Here is a 23,421-nt window from a genome sequence, read left to right on the forward strand (position 1 = left end):
CAAAAATCTACAGCGTAAGGGAGTGCCGTGAGATGACGGTAAGGGAGTCAACTACGGAGGTATACAAGGTTGTATGCCATAGAGACTTTATGGGTTGTCACTGGATGTTGCGTGCCAGCAAGAAGAAATCAGTGTTGTGGAAAGTGGGTAAATATATTAGCACCCACAGATGTGAAATGGACATATTCAATGAAAATCACTTCAACCTGGATGTAGACTTGATATCTCTTGTCTTGATTCCATACTTGGAAGTGTCCATTAGGTTCAAGATTAAAGAGAGTATTACAGCCGTCCACCAGGAGTATGGGTGTACTATAACCAAAAGAAAGGCATATCTCGGGCGCAAACGTGCCTTTGAAATTATTTATGGTGACTGGGATAAGTCATTTTCATCTCTGCCCAGGTAAATGGCCGCATTGCAACACTTTAACCCCGGGACTATTGTTGAATGGAGGTGTGAGAAGAGTCCGGACAAACCCGAATATATTTTCAACTATGTGTTTTGGTCATTTAAACCAACAATTGATGGTTTTGTGCATTGACGTCCTGTAATTTCCATAGACAGTACTCATGTCTATGGAAAGTATGATATTAAGCTTTTGATTGCATTTGCAGTAGATGCCAACAGACAAATATTTCCACTAGCTTTTGCCATTTGTGCCAATGAAATCGAAGAGACGTGGACGCTTTTTTTGAACCACTTGAAGCAGCACGTTGTCAAACAGTGTTAAGGTATTTGTCTAATATCTGATCGACATGGTGGTATTTTAAGTTCTGTACGGCATTTGCCTGAATGGCAGTAACCTTATGCATACCACCGTTACTATGTGAGGCAGTTGAAGGCCAATTTTCAGATGAAATATCAAGACAAGGCCTTGCATTATTTAATGTGGATGGCTGCAACTGAGCACCGGCAGTGCAAATTCACGAGGCGCATGGAAGCGATCCAGCAGTTAGATCCACGAGCCTATACTTGGCTGATTGGAGATGAGCTTCATATGTGGACATTGCATACTGATGGTGGTAGACAATGGGGAGCCCTGACTATAAATGTGTCGGAGTCATTCAACGGCTTGTTGAAGTCTGCACGTGGATTGCCTGTTACTGCCATGGTCCAGATAACATTCAAATAGATTGCGGAGAGGTTTGTTGAAAGGCATAGAGCTGCATCAGAATTGATGGACAGGGGTGTTCAATTTATGCCAATACCAATGAGAAGTTTTCATAAGTACAGAAGGTGAGCACATTGGCATTCATTTTTACAGTACGATCACGATCGGGGTATTTTTGAAGTTCTCACCGCTATCCGCGGACACCGGGGGAATAATCTACAGATGGTGAATAAAGCTAGCAGGTTGTGTTCATGTGGAAAATGGACCATCTACCACACGCCGTGTGCACATGCCTTGAAGTGCTTTCAACAAGTTGGTTTAGGGGCAACCAACTATATTGATAGGCATTACAGTGTTGCTACATATGTAGACACATATAGTGGGCAGTTGCAGCCGTTAGGTGCTGAGCATTATTGGCCGCCGGAACCTTTTAAAATGGAGTGTAACAAGAACTATTTGCACAAGCTGCAGGTGTAAAAGAGAATGCGTATATGGAACCAAATGGATGTTGGTGACACCATTTATGCGCGTAAATGTGGCATATGCTCGCAAACAGGACACGACCGTCGTAAATATCCTTCAACTGGTGTGGGTGGCAGTGGTAATCATGGTGCAAGTTCGTCGAATGTACCCAACTATCAAGGATACACCTAGTGTTTTATTTTTGTAATGTTTTTTGTAATTAGTGTCTGTACTTGTGTATGTTGCAATATCTATAAAATAAAATTATGTTCCACAATCTTGTTACATCTTATTTTTTAACATGACCTTTTCAATTGCGATGATAATATGGTAGTCAATCATTCAACTTATTGGTGTTAGTAAAGAAGACCAATCTGAAGATTGAAATTTCATAACATAATATTCGAAGAGATAAATGCACAACAACCATAACTAAAGCAACATACATGAAAATAAAAGATAATAAAGGAAAAATCAAGACATTGTTGTTTTGTTTCAGAAATATTGAATATGTATAGCGTGGTACAATACTACGTTTTGTGTGTTGTCTTGTCGGTCTGAAAAAAGATGAACTGACTGCGCAAAAGCTGTTTCGTTTAAGAAAAATTGAATATGTATAGTGCGGTACAATACTACGTTTTGTGTGTTGTCTTGTCGGTCTGAAAAAAGCTGAACCGACTGCGCAAAAATTGTTTCATTACAGAAAAATTAAATATATACAGCGCGATACAATACTACGTTTTGTGTATTGTCTTGTCGGTCTGAAAAAAGCTGAACTTACTGAGCAAAAGCTATTTCGTTTTAGAAAAATTTAAGATGTATAGCACGGTATAATACTACATTTTGTGTGAAATCTTGCCTATAAATAACGGACGCATTCTAGTTATTTTCTGCACTTAACAATAAGCAATAGCAAATTTTTCCATAAAAGCAAGGTTTCTCTTTACGCTTTAACAAATGTCTCAACAACCCCTTTATGTCCCAAGTTGAGAGTGCGGAAAAAAATACATGTTTCACGATTGTTGGGAAGAAGCTGGACGCCGCTACTGGGCATGTATGAACAAGTTTTATAGGTAACCCGACAAACCTGTTTGCAATTTTGAGGTATGTATTGATGAACCCTGTGAGCAGGAATACTACAAAGACAAGTTGTATTCTATTCATAGTTTGTGTTTGAAGTAGTGGAAAAGAGAGCGACAATCCAAACAAGAAGTTACGGAGTTGAAGGCGAAACTCGAGGAGGTGGAAGAAGAAAAAAATAAGCTGGAAGACCAACTCAAGCGGTTGGAGCAGAGAATACTAGGGGGTCGTGACTAAACAATGACATATACGTGTTGAGCGTAGTAGTGTATCTTTATGTTTCCCTTGTCATGTGTTTTCATTAGTTGTATTGAATTTATGTTATGTTAGGTTTGCTATATTTTTGTTTGTGTTGTACTGTTAAAATAAAATTGTTGTTCAAATTGTGTTAAAATAATATTGATGTTAAAATAAAATTCTTGCCATTATTTACATAATGTAGTATTTACACAAAATACAAACAAAAAAAATCAATGAGTCCCACAGCCTATGTTGTTCAATGTAGCCGCTGGCCTAAGGCGCATCCCCTGTCGCCTGGGTACACTATCAGGATCATCCTCATCACGTCGCCTCTTTATGTGAGGATGCGCAGCAGCATGATCGTTAGTACAGCTGGCATGATCGGTAGAAGGGGTCGTCGGTCCGTCAGCAACCTACAAAATAATTACTAAGCTTAGCACAAATTAAAATTTAACAGTAATACAAACATACCTGCACCTGTGATAGATCTGCATCAACCGCCGGAGATGAGCCAAAACTCAACCTGCGCCCGCCATCGACGTCTCGGGCCAGCCGATCCCCAGCTGCGGTAGATGGGCCTGAAAAGAATTGCTCTACATCTCTGTCGAATGTACCCGTGATCAACAATGGATCTGACAGGGTTGTCACGCCCCCTTTTTCCCCATTTCCAACGGAGAGGAATTTCCGGGTTTCGACATTCATAGGGGTATAATGACTCATTTTCCTTTTGGGAATTGGGTATTTGAAGAGTCGCCACCTAATGATTTAAGAAGCATTAGGACACGTATAGAGTTTATTTACAACTAGGTTTGATAACGAAAGATTGGGTAAGGGCTTGAAATTATCTCAAGGGGAAGGTGTTAGGCACCCCTCAGGATCCACTAGTATGGTTCCTGGACAGATGGTTTTTTATGAATTTACGCAATTAGAAAGTAAACAAATAAAGGCTCAAGTAAGAGGGGGTTTAAGTTAAACATACGAGCGTTTGAAAACAATTATTGAAAGGCAAGGTTTGAAATAGTTATAAGCTAGACATGTTTGTAAAAAATAAAAGGGGGTCCAAGGTTTGTTTATAATATGGATCACCTCAATGCAATACCCGATATGACACTCCTCAGAAGAGGGGATACACATGGTATTAGCACACCGATCATCATATCCATATCTACCCTTCCCACTCCGTTAAGTTATTAAAGCGCGGATTAGTCTCGACCTCTATTGCATGCTATTACCCGTCCCTTTCCTATCAATCCCGGAGGAATTTAGGACTACTATTCCTATAAAAGGGAGGATTTTAGGCTAACTCTTAGGTTTAAAGGTAAAAAGGCTAGGCGACATACAAAAATACGTAGGACTGCATTTAGAGGGAAACATGTAAGCAATTATAAGGTTTATGTATACCTCCACAAATAAGCACATAAATAGCACGACTTAAACACACTTAAGGTCTGAATTATAAAATCCTAAAGCAGAATTTGAGTCAGAACCGGATTCATTATATAACTCAGAAAAGAAGTTCAAATCGGGCCTGCCTGCTGATTGTAGCAGTTGGTAATTAACGAAGGGAGTTCCAATTATATTTAAGTAATTACCTAAGGCTTGCCTAGGCGTAATAGTGATGTCCTATGAGCATGATATATGTATTGGTTAAGAATGCAGTGAGCAGTATTAATTTTAAACAGGCTATTTGAGATCCTACAGGCATGTTTTCTAACGATATTGATTAGTACGAAAAGAGTAAGTTATTTAATCTGATTCAGACATGCACGAGTCAAACTGATTTTTTTTAAAACTAAACTGGTTTTAGACCTTATGGGCATGATCTCTAGGGGAAACGAATCTAGATACATGTTGTAATGAAAATTGCATTTCAATTACTTTACATCTTATAGACATGATATCTAATTATAAAACTGATTTTTAACCCTATAGGCATGATATCTAATTAAAGCCATTTAGATCTTATAAGCATGGTATCTAAGTGAAAGTAGAGCATGCAGAATTTGTTTCTGAACCAGAGCAGATCCTATAGGCTTGATATCTAACATGCCATGTTTGGAATCAAAATAAACCCAATAGGCATGTTATCTACCCAATTTACCCACAACATACAACTACCCACCCTTTTTCACTAATCACCCCATAACTATTTACAAAGTATTACATCCCAAATGATTGAATTACAAAAAAGAAGTGCACAAATAAGAAATTACAACCAAAGGAAGTCTGATCTTGACTTCCTCTCTGAGTTATGTAATGAACCACTTTAATGCCAGAATTTCAAAGACTTTCTCATTCCTGGGTGTGTCAAAGTTCCCTAAGGATCTAAAGGGATCCCAGGCAGTGCTTACACCCAGGTATATATAACCAAATAGAATGAGTGCAGTATGGAAAGGGCCAACACTTATGTGTCCAAGTTCAGAGGGAGCTCAAGGGTCCCAAGGCAAGGCTCACACAAGAGGGGCAGTACCTAGCTCTAAGAATATAGTGAAAGTGCAAAACATAGTTGAAAGAGATTTATTTAAAAATTGGGTTGAAAATAGTAAGTGGCAAGGGTGATTTAAAAACAGTTGTAGTAGTAAGACTCAAACTACACAGAATCAGTAGTCATGCAAAGGGGCAAGGGATTTTGGGAATACATTGTTTGTAAGCATATGAGCCCCGCTGGGGTCTGGTTTGGCCATGCACAACAATAGCTGATGTTGGCATGGTCACAAAACAGCCAAAGGAACACCAACACATAGAATGGATATGGGGTTTGGGATTCATAAAACAACAAGTACACAACAAGTGTCTGACAGGGTATGCTTTAAAATACACGTAGGGGAAGCATTAATCTAAGGGAAATGGGGAACATATTACAGCATGCTAGTAATGTAACTTGACTGCAAAACCATAAACAGAAGTAGACAAGCATAAGAAACTGAAGCAACTAAAGAAACATGTTATTGCTGAGGCTTGAAAATTAACTAGGACATACCAGTTGAGGAACAAAGTGCATAAAGGAAGAGTAAGCAAGATTCCACAGTCTAGCCTTGGCTTTCAGCTGGCTAGACAAAGTAATAACACAAGTAGTAGTAGAGAAAAGAGAGAGTTTTGAGTATAAGTGTGTGTTCTGAACTCAAATTGTTTGTTTTTAAAGAAAATAGTAGGATATTTATAGTTTTGAAAACTAGTGAAGAATAAGGTAATAAGTAAAGTCTTAACACAAACATGGAAATAATCACAATCAGAATCAATTAACACAAGTGATTCCCTTTAATTAAGGAATCACTGCTTAACAGACACTGACAGGTTTAATTAAGGAAAGAAATCAGTTTGGGACAAATTGATTATTGCCATATAAGGGGGTAGTAAAAATGTGAAGTAAATAAGTGAGTCTAAGTACAAAATATGCTTAGTTTTGGGAAAGGGTTCAACAAGGTAAAACATCACAGTAATTAAAGGAGGGGAATCAATTAATTTAAACAAACGAGTAAAATTAGGGTTCATAAGAAAACCTTTGGCAATCAGTTGCAACATTGAGGGATTCAGAATCAATCAAGAAAGGATTGTGATTCTGCACCTCAACATATAAATAGCAAGGAATGAACATGCATGTAGGGTCGAACATGTTGACAAAAAGAAGCAATACAAACATACAGCAGTAGTAGGAAGAAGCTAGGATTCAGTAGTAAAAGAAAACTAATCGAAGCACAGTAGTCAAGTAGTCACATAGAACCAAAGTGCAGAGAACCAAACTAACAGGTAAGAAAGTCAGAAACAAGTAAAGACCTTCAGACTCGTAGTAATAAGCGAGGAAAACTCTTTTAAGAATTAGGGCTTCGACAGTAGTCAAGCTTAAGAGATGATAAGAACTCAGAATCAGATAAGTCAAACAAGGAAAAGAGAGTCAGAAACAAAGAACTTAATCGAACAAGTACACATTTAAACAAGCAGTTTCAGGACTCGGATAAGATCAAAAAGGACCTAGGGTTTTCAACATGCTGAATCAAGTAGAAGGAAAACATAAACAAGTTGTTAAAACATAGTAAAATCATAAAACAACACCAAAATCAGAGAAGAGATCTTTAAAAGAAATTAAGAGAAACCCTAATCGTTGAAAAATGAAGAGTCATTTTGAAAGAAAAATCGAAGAGCCTTCGAGAAAACACTTGAGAAGTTTATAATAAGCACAGATCTAAGATAGATCTGAAAGAAAATTGAAGGATCTTAAAGGTTAGGGCTTCAGAGAACCCAGAAAAAGTGAGAAAGACTTTGAAAGTTACCGATCTAACCAGAAAAGTCAAGGATCTGACTTAACGGCCAAGGGTGACCGAGGGGAGGCTAGGGATGGTCGGAGAAAGGCCATGAATGGAAGTTGAGCAAGGACTAGACCAGACTTCTTTGAGGTCTGGCCATGAAATCACACAAACGAGCCACCAGAAGATGTAGGAGGCCGACATACATCTCAATCGGCCATGGGAAGCCATGGATTAAGTGGGGATTAAGGTGGATTAGGGTGGAATGGGGTGGCGATGGCTAGGGTTCATGTAAGGCTACAGAGAGAATTGAGAAAAGAGGGATTCAAGGGCAGCGTTTGGTGAAAAATGAATTAGGGTAAGGGGTCGTTTAGGTTTATTTAGGAAGGGTAAACGGTGGTCGTTAATCTGAATGATCAACGGCCTAGATTAAAAGAGTAGGTGGGGAATCCGGGTTTGGGTTAGTTGAAATTGGGTTGGGGTCGGGTTTAATTGAAATTGGGACAGGGAAATTGGGTTTGATTTGGGATTAAATTTAGGCTAAAAATTAAATACAAATGGATTGTTATTTAAATAGCCAATTTTCCCCCTTTTAAATTATAAAAAATAGTAAATAAATTGCTGAGAATAAATTAAAAGCACTAAAATGATTCCCAGCAAGTAAATAACAATTTAAAAATATAGGACTTAATCTTATGAATAAAAAACACAATTAAATCTTAAAAAGGCTAATATTGTAATTATATGCAATTATCTTTAAAAAATACCAAATAAAATTGTAAAATTGTTGAGATTTTACAGATAAAAAAGGAAATAAATCCATTCAAAAAACCTTTAAAAATTATGGAAAAATAATAAAACATTTGGACGTGCTTATGTATGCATATATATATGCTATTTTGAAGATATTTTGCATATTGAAAATATAAAAAACAAATTGGGTATCAACAGGGGTGACCTGCGATGCTGGCAGATCCAGCTGAAGGCTGTACGACGACATGCTACTGGAAGGCTCGTCTAGATGAGGGAAATAACCTGGCTGATCATCTCCAAGATCATCATCAGGTGCCTCAACAGGTGGGTCAACAGGTGCCTCAACGCCCCCTTGCTGGGGACCACTTCCTCGCCTACCCCCACGACCCCGTGGGGAAGCCCTACCTCGTGGGGCAGCCTTGGCTCGTGCCCGACCCATGCCTCATGCGATAGGCCTACCCCGATGGTGCTTCTCTGGCGCCACATACTCAGCAGCGTGATCTAACCTCGTGTCCTCTCTAGCTCGCTGCAGTGTCCGAAGAGCCAGCTCTACCCCCTGCCGGCCATACTCAACGACTACAGGATTATCGGCATGCTGTTGCATCTCCTGTCCCAACCGATAGACCATATGATGACCAATAGCCTGCACACATTTAAAATATTAATTACATAACGCTATATCACAGTTATAAGTATGGGTTCCAATAAAAACATACTAGTGTCTCGTGCCTCCCGGCGTATGGTCTGAACCTACTACCAGCTTGATGAACGGGGTTCCCGATCATCAGTCGGGTGTGACGACGATACCATGACGTACACACCTCAATAGTCACCGCCTCGATCTGTGAAGGTGGTGGCAGAATCAGGTCCTCTCGCTGCTCCCAAATATGGACGTGCGCCTCTAGCCATGCTACAAATGCATCGTCCACCCTTGAATGATCATCCCGCTGATAATGTGTAGCCACCCATGCAGGCTCCCTAGGTATAGTCTATGGATGGTCAAACTGGCGAAGTACCCACTCTGTGGCATGATGCTCCACAACATCGAGGCACATCAGCGGGACGGAAGTGCTCCAAAAGTAGTCGGTCGATCGAGCAATAATCGGGCATGCCAGCTATCAACTCGTCGATGTATGGCGTCCAGATAAACTATCAAATAATAACATAAAAGTGAGTATGCGCAACACAAGTGAATTGATAACAAGTAAGTTTAGGTACATATTTACCTGTGCGGCCTCCAGTATATCCAACACATCCCTGACAAGGGGGAGCTTATGATGAGCATCAATGGCTCGGTAGTTTCCACGCCGGAGAACCCACCTCCTAGCTAGAGGGAGTAACGGAGGTGCTACATCTGGAGGTAATGGTGGTAGAGGTGGCTGCAACAGCAGGAACCGCTCCCAGACCCAAACCTAACATATAAGGTCGACGGAAAATTTAAGAGTCATTTTGACTATATAGAATTGGAAGAAATGAACATAGTATTCAAATATGTTGTCACTTGTAGAAGTGGCAGAAAACTACATACGTCGCTCTAGGTGCCCATGCTAGCCCGACACATACTCCTGTACAGGTAAGTGAGAACAGCAACACCCCAGCTGTACTAAGGTAACTCATCTAGCTGTTGAAGATGATGTAGAAATCGTATACTCACTAGATTTTTCAAAGTGTTCAGGAACAAAACAGCCCCAAAAAGAAGGAGCAGCGCTAACCTCGTGTACCGGTGAATATGTAGATCCTCTATCTCACCGGTGATGTCGGGGTGCAATACCTCCAAATGATGTCTGATAGTTGTCACAACAATGCGGCGGCCCCATCTAGTTGCATCCTCACCTTGTGGCCTAAAACTAGTAAACTGTTGCAGCTAGTCCAAATACTGAGCACGCGTCATAGATTTTATATACTGAGGTAGTACAATGGCCAGTCCATCAGCAGGCAGCCCATATAAAACCTGAACATCCTGAAGCGTGATGGTGGCCTCGCCAATGAGTAGGTGAAAAGTGTGCATCTCCGGTCGCCACCGCTTTATCAACGCCGTGATCAGAGACCAGTCGAGCTGTAGCCACCCAATCTCAAAAATCCTATAGAAGCCTGTATCACGCAGGAGATGGACTACGCGGGAATGGAAAACACTCTCCCTCAAAAAGTCCCACACGTCGTCCACTCTCCTGGCGCGGAGAGGCGGACCTATGATCGCCCTGTAACACTAATATCTGATCCAAGACTGGTCCAGGATGCACAGACGGCACGTCCATGTCGTCTACTGTAAATTAAACAATTTTGTTTGTGTGTTAGTGTTATAATAATTAATACTTAATTATTTAATTGGATAGAGTATATATCTATGGGTTCCAGGCTCGATATTTGAGGCCCAGTATCACCAAGCTATCCTGAATTCTTATGTGTGTCAATTTCAATATTTTTAGAATTTTGTTTGTGTTATAATAATTAATATTTAATTATTTAATTGGACAGAGTATATATCTATGGGTTCCAGGCTCGATATTTGAGGCCTAGTAGCACCTAACTATCTAGAATTCTTATGTATGTCAATTTTAATATTTGTAGAATTTTGTTTGTGTTATAATAATTAATATTTAATTGGACAGAGTATATATCTATGGGTTCCAGACTCGATATTTGAGGCCCAATAGCACCAGGCTATCCTGAATTCTTATGTGTGTCAATTCCAATATTTTTAGAATTTTGTTTGTGTTATAATAATTAATATTTAATTATTTAACTGGACACAATATATATCTATGGGTTCCAGGCTCAATATTTGAGGCCCAGTAGCACCAAGCTATCCTGAATTCTTATGTGTGTCAATTTCAATATTCTTACAATTTTGTTTGTGTTACAATAATTAATATTTAATTATTTAATTGGATAGAGTATATATCTCTGGGTTCCAAGCTTGATATTTGAGGCCCAGTAGCACTAAGCTATCCTGAATTCTTATGTGTGTCAATTTTATTATTTTTAGAATTTTGTTTGTGTTATAAATTAAATAATTATTTTTTAATTGGACAAAGTATATATATCTGTGAATTCCACGCTAGATATTTAGTTTGACAGCATATATTAATTTGTTAGTTCTGTGTGTTTGTTTTATAAATTAAATAATTAATTTTTTAAAAATGTAATTGGATAGAGTTTGTAGTTAGTAGATACTTAAACTACAGAGATTCTACTCTAAAAGGCTCTATATTTTACTATGCTAAAAGGCTCTATATTTTACTACGCTATAAGGTTCTATATTTTACTACGCTAAAAGGGCACTATTCTTTAAGCAAATAAATAATTTAAACTAAATAAAAACAACAAGCATATCTTAATAACATAACATTCACGAAATTATATCTAAAATAGTAAAAAAAAATTATTAACATTTTTATTAACAAGAAAAATTATTTCTCAACTTTTAACTATTTTTTTAAACACTAATAATTTAATTCGGATAAAAATAACATACAAATTTAATCGCAAAAAACACAAAATAACATGGAAACACATTCAAGACAACAAATATGCATTATTATACGAGTTTCGACATAAACTAAATCGGAATACCTCGATTTATGTTTTTAGAAATGTCGCAAATTTAAAATTTTGAGCCCGAAACAAGGAAACCACAACAATTGAAGGTTTGGGTTGTATGCGGGACCTACACTCTTCACTTTTTGTGTGACGGGTGGGGCCCAATCGATTTTTTTTAAATTGAGGGAGGGGGGCGCTTGACAGGGGTTGGGTTTTTAAATTGAAACCTTTTGGTTTTTGTCATGGGGAGGAAGGAGAGTTTATAATTTAATAGGAAAATGCAGTATAATACTGCGCTTTCCAAAAATGTATTATTATACTTCCGTTAAAATAAAACGCAGTATAATACTGCGTTTTAGTCAGAAAGGTAACTTTTTTTAACTATATAAAATTATTTTGAGTCCCAAAACTCATTATTTAGGTTTCGGATAGGGCGGCATTTTGAAGGTCTTTGGTATGGCACGCGGGGCTGCTTCTTCACGGTACGGATGCTCTACGAACGTACCGACGTCACTCTTTGGCAATAGCTTAGGAGCGCCTAGTATATTTTTTAATTGTTCTTGGTGTTCTTTCATTTGATCTCTGAGTGCTTTATTTTCCCTCTCCATTTCCTCCATCCTCTTTAGAACAACAGCGAGGGCGCTATCACCTGTACTTTTAGTAACATTATGAGTTATACCTGATGTTAGAGGGTCTGGTCGGTTGCTCTGTTCGTCTACTCGTTGTACTGTGCAAGCTCTTGTGGTCTTTGTAGTCGTGCATAGAGCGAGCTTGTTAAGCATGCTTACTAGCGTGTCAATCAGCCATGCTCCAAGGAGCTTTCTCACGGCTGGTGGCGTCCCTTTTTCTGTGGACGTGGAGGCCCCTTTTCCATTGGGTTTTGTTATGCTACAATGGGGAGGAGGCGATCTCTCGCGCCTAGGGGAGGCAGGGGGCGTCACGTCCTCGCCTAGTGTTTCATAGCTCTTGTTGATCACATTCATGAGGTTGCTAGGGAAATCACCTGTTACTCTAGTTCTCTCGCCTTGGTTACTTGCCATGAAGGTTTTTGTACGTACAATGAAAGAGGAAAATCTTGGCGTTTGTGAGGTTAGTGGCCCACGTTAGCTGTAGATCTAAAGAAAACTAAATAATTAACTAAGAAATTCTCACAGACGGCGCCAAATTGTTTGACAAAAAAATAGTGATTCTAGCTCTCCCAATTAGATTTATATAAAGAAGAGTTAAATTTAATTAAAAATAATATCCAAAAGGCAAAGCTATCGGTGTCAAGGCAAAATAACTTGTATGTTATGTCCGGATGGTAATGAATATGAGCAATGATAGCAATATTCAATGATACAAAAAGATGGAATATAGCATCAAATAATAATAAATAGCAATAAATGATATTTAGGTAAATAAAATGTGTAAGTCACCCGAAAAGAGATGAGATCAGCGGTTATTCTTTCTGACAATGATAAATGATTGATAAACCTTTGAACACTTGGGTTGTTCTTGGATGTGGTGAAAATGCTAGACAAGAATCTTGGTAAAAATGTTGTTTTTGTATATATGCGATAAGGCTAGATTCTCTCTATAAAGTCAATGTGTTCATTATAAATGAATATCTCATGTCCCCTATCATTGTGTCTCTTTCTATATATAAGGAACATGTTCTTAGAAACCCTAATAGTGCATGTTTAGAGAATATCCACTAGAATATTCTCTTTTATGTCTTATCTTAGAACTTGCCGTTATAACTATATCTGAGATGCTCGACCTCGACCCTGAGTTATGGTCATGACTCCTCGACCACATCCTTCATTGCTTCAAGGCTACTTTACCCCAAGACTGGCCTCTGTTAGGGCACCACTGATAGCGCGTGGCAGTCGATGAAGGTTATGATAGTACTGATGTGGCTTGCACATATCAAAGACATTTTGATAGTACTGATGTGGCTTGCACATATCAAAGACATTTTTTTTGGCCCATACACCTTATAAGATAACCAAAACCTGCTACTACTAGTACAGTCACTCTTATATAAATTTATTGACTTAGGTTATATGTAAGTTTAATGTATAAAAATTTTATACTCTCTGATCACTTTAAGCAATATTATCTATTTTTGAAGTTGTTATTATAGGTCAACTTTATTACTTGATGTAGTAAAAAATTTATACTCAATCGATGCACAGAACTTACAGTTAGAATGGGGTTTCAATCACGTGTTGTTATGTAGCGCCTTTTTAAACAAAGGAGAACTTCAGCGGCCCCTTAGTACCTTTGCCAGTGTGAGGACCTATAAATGTACAATGATGAATTGAACCTGGCTATCTCATAAAATGAAAACAGTAGCTGAAAAACGTACATGATCTGAATCCTGTATCAAAAAAAGAATGGGGGTACAAGAAGAATGTGAACAAATGGGGAATCATATATTCATAGTTAACACTCCCTCATATGTCTGGCTGTCCAAAAGTAGAGTTTGGACAGCGAGTGAACAACCCATTTTCCATTACAGGAATTAACACTAACTTTTTTGAATATGTTAATTTGTCACATTCTCTCTAGTACTGAAAGAGAAAACAAAAGATGTTAATTATGCGAAAATGTTTATGCTTAACTTGTAAGAGCGGAACTTCTTTGTTCTGTTAGGTAGTACTACTAATTACATGTTGTGCTGTTGTATTTGCGGCTAGTGTTAATTTTCGAGAAGAAAACGTGATGGCTACTTCTAATACTGTATAGTGTATACCCAAGGAAGGATATTTAATGTGGGTTCAACTCATAATGATTTGAGTTATATATAGATTAGGTTATATATGATATAATAAAGTAACAATCAATTACATTATCAGTATTATTTAATTAATTTACTGTAACATTTTATTACTTTATCTTTTAGGTTCCCGGTTTGGTTTGAAAATAATCTATCGTTACAGGCAACCTAACATGATATAAGAAATTTATACACAATTATTACATAAAATTAATTTGAACTGCTTCAACATGTAAAGTATACTTTAGTCCATCTCTCTGTTATAACTCGTTACTCCCTCCTTTACATTTTATGGGAAGATGCTCGATTGTAGTACATGAAACTTAAGAGAATAAAAAATAATGTTTAAAAATAAGCTAGTATATGAATAAACTTTGAGTGCAAACAATTAATATCATTAAAAATAAAATGAAATAATATCCGTAGTTTTAAAATAGAGAAGATGCCATTTTTTTAACAAACTAATTAGTAAAGGAAAGTGTATGGAATCAAATGTACCAGAGTGTTTTGCTTCGTTTTTCCGATTGAACTCATGTTTAATATAAAAACTAAGATGTACTTTGACTTTTAAATGACCCAGGACTGGAGAAAATCTACTCCCATTTAACTGTAGATAAGTTAATTAAACGTGTTAGTATGGGGGTGCGTGGTGATAGGTGGTAAATGGCAGGTTTGGTAGAGTGAATGTACTAGAAACACAACACGTGGATGGATTAAAGAGGCTTGTGGTCCCCTGATTTAGCATTAGGGAAGAGACACGTGTAAAAGCTCGTAGGTTGCTCCCATGTGCCATTCCTTGCACTGTGGAGCTGTCTTCTTCTCCCTGCTCTTCTTTCCATTTGAAGCCCAACCCTTTCTTTTTCATGACTTATGAGTCGGTTAAAGAGTATTTGAGTACACCAACTATGGTAAATACTTACCCACATCGGGTACACCAAGGTATATGAACTCATTATGGTTAATTAATTTAATTAGATGAGAATGTATGTAATTTACCATGATTAAATAATTGAAGTAAGGTTAAGTTGAAAGAGTGTACTAGATGTTGACTTCAAACTACTCTGGAATAGAGTATTGATGGTTCTTATAGCTTTGTATGACGATTTTGGACTTAAGCGTATGATTCAGAGGCCCGTGGGTCCTTTTAGCTTGAATTGCCGAAAGTTGGAAAATTGAAGGTTTGGAAGGTTGAGAAATTTGACCAAGAGTTGACTTGTATCATTTATGATATTTATTGGTTTGATATAAACACCACGAGCTATTCCATGTCCAAGCAGAGTACGAAAAAGTTGTACCAAGAAAGTGTAACGTAGGCAGACTAATGTTAATCAATGGTTGGTTCCATAATTGAAATTCATGACCTATAAATTATACCGAGACAACTTTACTGTTGGTGTAAGACTCCCTTTCAACTTTTGAGTCGGCTAAAGAAAAGACAACAAAATAAGCAAGACACATAATATTAATTAGAGATGCATTCGAAAACTAATTTAAACATGTTCAATTTTGAGGTTTTTAATCTGGACATATTGCATTTAAAAATTTAAGAAGTCTAAGTAGGCGTTTGGACATAAGAATTGTAAAATTCCAAAAAATAATGAATTTTTTTTTTCAAGTGAAAATGATATTTGAAGTTTAGAGTTATGTTTGGACATAAATTTCAGTATTGGTTGTTTTTGATATTTTGTGAGTAATTTGAGTGAAAATTTTGAAAAACAGCTTTTTGGATTTTTTTAAATTTTCGAAAATTTCCAAAATGCATCTTCAAGTGAAAATTGAAAATTTTATGAACAAATGCTGATTTCGAAAAAAATTTGAAAAAAAAAAAGAAAATATCTTTTATGTCCAAACGAGCTCTATAAGTTTAATAAGTAGTTCTGAAGCTTTTAGTGACATTTTTACATCTATATATAATTATATTTTTTGTGTCTCAAATATTTGATGCAGTGAAACTCATGATATAACCTGTGACACAGACAAGTAGGTATTCAGGTGGTGGTCAATTGGTCTACGTATTATCGCTTTGTTTTACTACTGTTCTAGTTGTCTGTCTCTTCACATGCAATAATATCCTCTTCCTTCTATTGCCATCTAAAAACAGAACAACTAATTAGAGGGTCCGAAAAGGTTTGTCCATCTGAGTAGTGACTTGTGTCCTTCTCTTTAAAGACAATGATGAGAACATGCAAGACTTTGAAACATGTAAACTAAGCTATAGAAATTACAAAAACTGTTCATTGACGTACTAACAGACAAACTAGGCTAAGATACCTTTCCTAGTCATATTGTTTGTGGCCGGACCCCATTTGTGTTATCCACTCTCGTCTCCGCCTACCTACGTACACCTCCTCCTGTTTTGTGAAAATCAACGCAGAGCACTAGCACTGAATTGCTACAACTTTATGATTCATAACTTTTCAGATTGCAGGTTGTGAAGTGCTTTATAGGTCACTGATAAACTCATACTTGTCGATAATTCAATGTCTGGATTTTCTTATCTGCAACAGAAATACAAAGTGTATGACGGTTTGAATGGGCGCAATTCACTTTGAGAAAAATTGTCTTGAAACTTTAGCTATACTTAATTCTATTTTTATCAAAACAATTAAAATATTTATAGGAAAATAGGAATAGTTAAATACTGAAGAAAAAAAAAATTAGCTCATGAGGTGAGGGCTACATACTCAAGATTGGACATTTGGAGCATGAACAATATAAGATAGGGGCCCTAATATCAATAAATTAGTAAGAATAAACCTGACTCTAATACTATCATAAATGGACCTTGTTCCTAAATCAATCTAAAAAAAACTAACTCATAAAGTAAGTATTGCTCCCTATCATAGCTAGATAGAAGCTTTTCCATCCCTTAGTGGCCAATGCGGGACTCAAGAACTACAAGATGGAGTTAATTTTGCAATCCTAGTTGTTTTGAAACATTAAACATGTTACTAGTTTTTATTTTACACAATTTAAAAATTAATGTTTTGATTCCGCTCGATTTCTTTCCAAACAGAAAGAAAATTAACGTAATAGATTAGGTAAGATATTGGGTGTTTACTGAGCTGTTATCACATGAACGACCCAATCAAAATGTTGGTGAATTTTCACTGGTTTAATTTTACTCATCTCGAGCCACTCATGTACCCCCATAGCAGCTAACCTAATTAGTACTCCTATTAGTGTGAGTTAAAGTTTTGATGCGGCTTGGCTGGTGTAATTGGCCATAGTTAAAAAAAGATTACCACTTAATTGGATAACAACAGTGACTTAATTACTCCAAATAATCTAGAGTCTTCCTACCCCTACTAATTTTTCTACTGTTTTCGATCCCAAACCCCGAGAACATACAACCTTACGTTTCACTATTTGGTTGTTTCTTCTACATGACTGGTTCTTTTTTATGACTTTTTTACTTCACACCAAAATTGACCCTCATTTTATTTCTTAATTACCCAATCAGGAAAGCCAAATACAACCATCCTTCCCCTACCAACTAGCCTTCTGTCATCACCCAGTCTCTAAATAGTTAATGTATTGGACAAAATGATTAAATTATGTACCATTGGCTACTTTCATGCCACATTACCCCCTTTGGCCATTGGCTTAAACAGTGATCCCACATGCATTATTCTTTGATCTTCTCTTCGTATTTCCTCATTTCCACTTCTCTCCTCTACCCCTCAACCCCCCTCTTCCGCCGGGCCAAATTAAAGGAAGTCAAGTTCTAGAATGACCTTGGGATTCATCTTCCCAATCCCATATGGATTTAAGTTATCCGTCCGTTTTAGTTTACGTGATATTATTTTATTATTAATTTGTCCAAAATGAATGATAGATTTTCATATTAACTTTTATGATAAGATTTTACAGCCATATAAATATTATGATATATTTAAAATCACAATTGTCAAAATAATACTAATTTCTTAAAGAAACTTTATGTCTGGCCAAATTATATTACAGAAATTAGAACAAAAGGTGTAGTAATATATACTCCATATATTATACTCGCTCAATATTAATTAGCTTTTTTTTTGTGGGAGTCTATATTATTTTTAAGGAACTTATTTCACATATTATGAATATAATTATAGATAATTATCTTTTAGGCGAACTAATAATATAAAAATTATTTGCACATATATAAAAGGTAAAGCTCATCTCATATACTCCTATATGATTTTTCCCTTCATTTGTGATGAAGTTGACTAGAGTATGTAAGCGTGTAGCATTAATTAACATCTGATGATTATAGCTTCACTCATTGTGCCCCCTTCTTGAACATTTATGTAACCAACTTTATCCAGCCAATTAGGGTATAATATGGTTGATGCGTGTGACAGTCACATTCCTTAAACCACATTAAAACCATCGTAATCAAAGAGGTTGTGGAGAAGATACTCAAATGATTATCCAAATTACCATGCCTCATCTCATGATTCAAAAGCAGGAAATATACTATGTCATTTCATCCATATCCTTATCTCGTCTTTTAAATCTTAAAAAGGTCCCACATACTTGCCATTTTGTTTACTGACTACTTAATTGGTGAGTGAGTGTTCAAGGAAGATAAGAAAACCCCAAAAATAACACTAAAGCCAATGCTAACTAAATAACTTGCTTGTTACCCTATTACCTAAGTCACGTTTCACCAAATCAAACAGAATTAAAGCCATGCCTTGCAATGTCACCGTCCAATTTCTTAATTTAACAAATTTTATCAACTTAGGTCACACTAGAAACATTGTACTCCAAAACCATTGACAGATGGCAATTTGGATAATTCTACATATAAGCAAGGTTTATTTCAAAGGAGTGGGCATTATAAATAAGGTCACGCTACTACTCACCAAAGTCTTAAGGCAACAGCTCCTTAGTTTTCACTCCAGCTTTATATAAGTAAAAAGTCTTCGCTGCTGCCTTTCTCCACCTTCACTTTTACCCCAGAGAGAAAAAGAATACAGCAAAGAACAAGTTAGATAGAGAAAAAAGATTAGGACAATTAGCAGGATGAACCATCAGGTTGCAGCTGATGAAATGGTACTCATTTCCCAGTACTATCCTGATATTTACACCCAACTGGTACCACAACAAGGTTAGTACATACGAACAATCACTTTGTCTTTCTAGTACTATATGACTTTCTTTTATCTAAAAATTACTCGACCGACTATTTTTTAGTACCATTAATAATTTTTTGCTCTGGTTAAAGATTGTATTACTTATGTTATTAAGCCTACAATTGTGTGTTGATGCAGGAGAGTCAAAACCACGGCGTAGGCGTAAGAAGAAGCAAGGAGAAGGGAGTGGGAGTGGGATTATGAGGAAGAGGAAGCTGAGTGATGAACAAGTGAATCTACTTGAGCAAAGCTTTGGGAGCGAGCACAAACTGGAGTCAGAGAGGAAGGACAAGCTCGCCTCAGAGCTGGGGCTTGACCCTCGCCAAGTTGCTGTTTGGTTCCAGAACCGGAGGGCTCGCTGGAAGAGCAAGAAGCTTGAGGAGGAATATTCCAAGTTGAAGTCTGATCATGACACTAATGTCGTTGAGAAATGCCGTCTTGAATCTGAGGTTCATTTCTCTCTGTGTATATATATATGTACGTAAACACACACACACACTCAAATTTTTAGGCCATCATGAAGTTCATGTATTCATGGGATTATTATCTTGCAAACCTAAGTTTTCCAGAAAATAGGAGAGGGTCATTTCTTTATTTTTGTCTTTTTCCTTTCTCTCCTCGATTGTATAATTTCGTTTCTTGGGATTTGTCAGTGAAAACTGGGAGCATAAATGAAGGTTGATGTGGTCCTAATATCTAAGAAGTTCTCACGAGTTGTTTAAGAGGCAAAAGCTAAGAAGCAAAATAGTCTCTATGACTACATGTTATGTGTGGAAAATTAAAGTAGATACTAAACTCTAAATACTCATCTAAAGATAATTATATGTAATAGTTCATATAAAAAATATTTAATAATTCATAATAGGTGAAATTAGTAAACTAAAAAAATAGGACAAATAAAGTGAAAATAATTTTTATACTATCAATTAATTATATAAATTAAATTTATTAGAAAAATGCCTTGTTTTAGTCATGCATGCCCCCTTGGCTCGAAAGAGTCCATAACATGCTGCATGTATGATTGGATGAAAACTGGGAAGACTGTCACCCAATAGGCAGCAAAAGGAACTACATCCTCCAATAACAAATCTCCCGTACATCCTCCTCGTTTAATTAAGGTCTTGGTGGAGCTGCACATGCCTTTAATTTCTTGGCTTTCTCACGTTGATGTTCCAGATTTTCAAACGAATCTTATAATTAATACATACTATAGTTGTTAAATTAATCACTTACTATAATCAAATGTATTACAGCACTTTTCATGAATTATTAATTAAAATAAATATTTCTCTCTTGCAGGTTTTGAAGTTGAAGGACCAGTTATCTGAAGCAGAGAAGGAGATACAAAGGTTACTATTAGAACGCTGTGATGGGGTTTCGAGCAACACTAGTCCAAGTACTTCATCTTTCTCAATGGAAGCTGCTATGGAACCACCATTTCTTGGGGAGTTTGGAATGGAGGGATTGGATAATGTGTTCTATACACCAGATAACACTTATGTTCAGGGATTAGATTGGGTTAACCTATATATTTGATATGATCGATCATGTGATTAATTACTTTCTAATTTTAGGATCCCACAATTCTATTTGTAGATAGTCATGACCCCACTACTAAAGCAAATGTATGTACATATATCTTTTTCCCTTGCTTTTCCTAGACTAGTGTGTGTTTATTACTATTCGTTAGTATTTGCCTAGCTAGCTATAGCAAGTAGCAAGATGGAATATAACTTGGAAATTTCTCTAAGTGTTTTTGTGTATGTATTTTTGACTCACTCATAAATCCCATCTTTATCTCATGTTCAACTTTATTTGCATCCAACTGTTCTAAATCACATATGTGTAGATTAAGTTGATTTTGGAGAAGATATAATAATTAGTTAAATTCTAAAAATTTAAACTTTTCAATGAGATTGCATAATTTAACATGACATCGGAGTTACAAGGTTAAGATCCTGAAGCTTACCCTCATTTTGATCATGTTTTAGACTGGACTGATGAAATATTCATAAAAAGATAGGTCTCTATCTTTGGAGAAGGCAACTTAAAGCAAGTATTATTAGAACTTTGGGAAAGCTGATTAATAACCCGTTTGGCCAAGCTACAAAAATCAGCTTATTTTGAGAAGCGCTTTTTTCAAAAGTGTTTTTCTCAAAAGTACTTTTGGTGAGAAACAGTTTGAAAATCACTTCTGAGCATCAATTAGTGTTTGGCCAAGCTTTAAAAAACTGCTTCTAAGTGTATTTTTCTCAAAAGTGCTTCTCAAAAAAGTGTTTTTGGAGAGAAACTACTTTTTTCTACTTCTCCAAAACTGCTTCTGCTTCTCCTCAAAAGCAATTTTTTCCTTCCAAAAGCTTGGCCAAACACCTCAATTTTTGGCCAAAAAGAAGCTTGGCCAAACATGCTATAAGCAAGCCGATTTTATTTCACTTAGGGGTCGTTTGGTAGGATGCATTAGATAAAATAATGCATGCATTAGCTTTATGTATTAACAATACCTTGTTTGGTAGATATTTTGAATCTATGCATTAGTTATGCAAGCATTAGTTATACATTCTATTTGGTATTATCGTATGCATAACTAATGCATAGAAAACCATGGTATTAGCAATGCAGTGGATTTTAATGCATGCATTAGCTTAGTTAAAGACAAAATTGTCCTTCAAAATTTATGTTTTATTAAAATATGTTTGTTATTATATTAATGCAAGTTTAAATAGTTCAAATTGTGAAAAATAAAATTATTCCCTAGTAAATAAATAAATACTTAGCATATTTTCTTTTTTATAATATTTAGTTCTATATTACAATATAGGTAGACAAATCAAATAATTTTTTTAAAACTTTTTCATATAAAAACATTTCTCAACATATATTTCTTTTAAAAAGTTAGAGTGATGGACTGGTTTTGAGGACATTTTTGTAAACAAACAATTCTTTTAGAAATTGTGGAATGCTTTAATACATCAAACCAAGCAACAGATCAGAAATATGTCAGCATAACTAATATCAACATAACTAATGCAAGCATAACTAATACCAACATTACTAATACATCAAATTCAATATTATTCTTGTGCACCCTAAGAAACGACCCCTTAGAGAATGAGTTAGGTACAAAAGTAAAGTCCAAGGCCATGCATTACACATTTTATCATACCACCACGTGTGTGAATCATTGGGAATTCAACTCTAGTTAGGTGTCTAATCATTAATGATGTCTACATTTCGCTCAGGCTCATTCTTGTTGATTATTGATCAAGCACATATTTTTTATTATTTATCCGTAAAACGGTATAGTTAAATTTGTTACGAAATTATAGATAAGTGAACCAGTTTAATCCAAAAATAATAGAGAAATAAGATTAAAATTGAAACTTAGCAATTGAAATCGAAAAAGATGACAAGCCTGGCTCTCAAAACAATGTCTCCGAGGATAAAATTAAATAAAAGTAATGTAAAAGAGAAAATAAAATTGTCTAATTGAGAGTAAAATATTGCATATATTTTGCCAAGAATTTTGTGTCCCTTACAATGGTTGTTGAACCTGCTATTTATAGCTATACCTAGAGAAACAAGATCTTAGGATCAAGCCCCATTTAAATGGTAATAAAGGAGTCATTGATGAATATGTAACGGCATGTCATGAATGCAAATATTCTCTGCAACGGTTGCCCATTTAATGTTAGAGAGTATTCTTCATTGAATGAGTTATTTTGTGGCTTAAATTATTTTCTTGTATTTTTAGGAAACTCATAATCCCTATAGGTTTAGGAAAACACATTGTCCTAATAGATTTGGGAAAGGAAAACCTATTGTCATTGTCAAATTGAGAAACCATTCTCTTATATGTTATAGGCTATTTGAGATCTATATATAGGGGTTGTAGTTGGAGATTCTATAGATTGTATTGTGCTTTTCTTCTCATTCATAGTGGAAAACTCTCTCTACTTTATACTTTGTTGAAGATGATGAATACATCTTAACCCTAGATTATATATAGAAACATGAACCTTGATCTGATACTAATTATTGTGGAAGATCGTGAATTAACTAGCACACAATTACACACAAAGCTAATAGAGAAGAAAAATCAACACAAG

General features: G+C 36.1%; 1 protein-coding gene across 1 annotated transcript; it reads left to right on the forward strand.

Annotated features, from left to right (window-relative positions):
* The first annotated feature begins 19,047 nt into the window (after positions 1-19,047).
* LOC104230951 (homeobox-leucine zipper protein ATHB-40) lies at positions 19,048-21,129 on the forward strand. Its single transcript, XM_009783868.2, has 3 exons — positions 19,048-19,290; positions 19,454-19,764; positions 20,615-21,129. Exons 1-3 carry the CDS (start codon positions 19,206-19,208, stop codon positions 20,849-20,851), a joined length of 633 nt encoding a protein of 210 aa, XP_009782170.1. The 5' UTR covers positions 19,048-19,205; the 3' UTR covers positions 20,852-21,129.
* Positions 21,130-23,421: the final 2,292 nt, after the last annotated feature.

This window comes from Nicotiana sylvestris, chromosome 2 (genome assembly GCF_000393655.2).
Source record: "Nicotiana sylvestris chromosome 2, ASM39365v2, whole genome shotgun sequence".
In the NCBI taxonomy this organism is placed as follows: domain Eukaryota; kingdom Viridiplantae; phylum Streptophyta; class Magnoliopsida; order Solanales; family Solanaceae; genus Nicotiana; species Nicotiana sylvestris.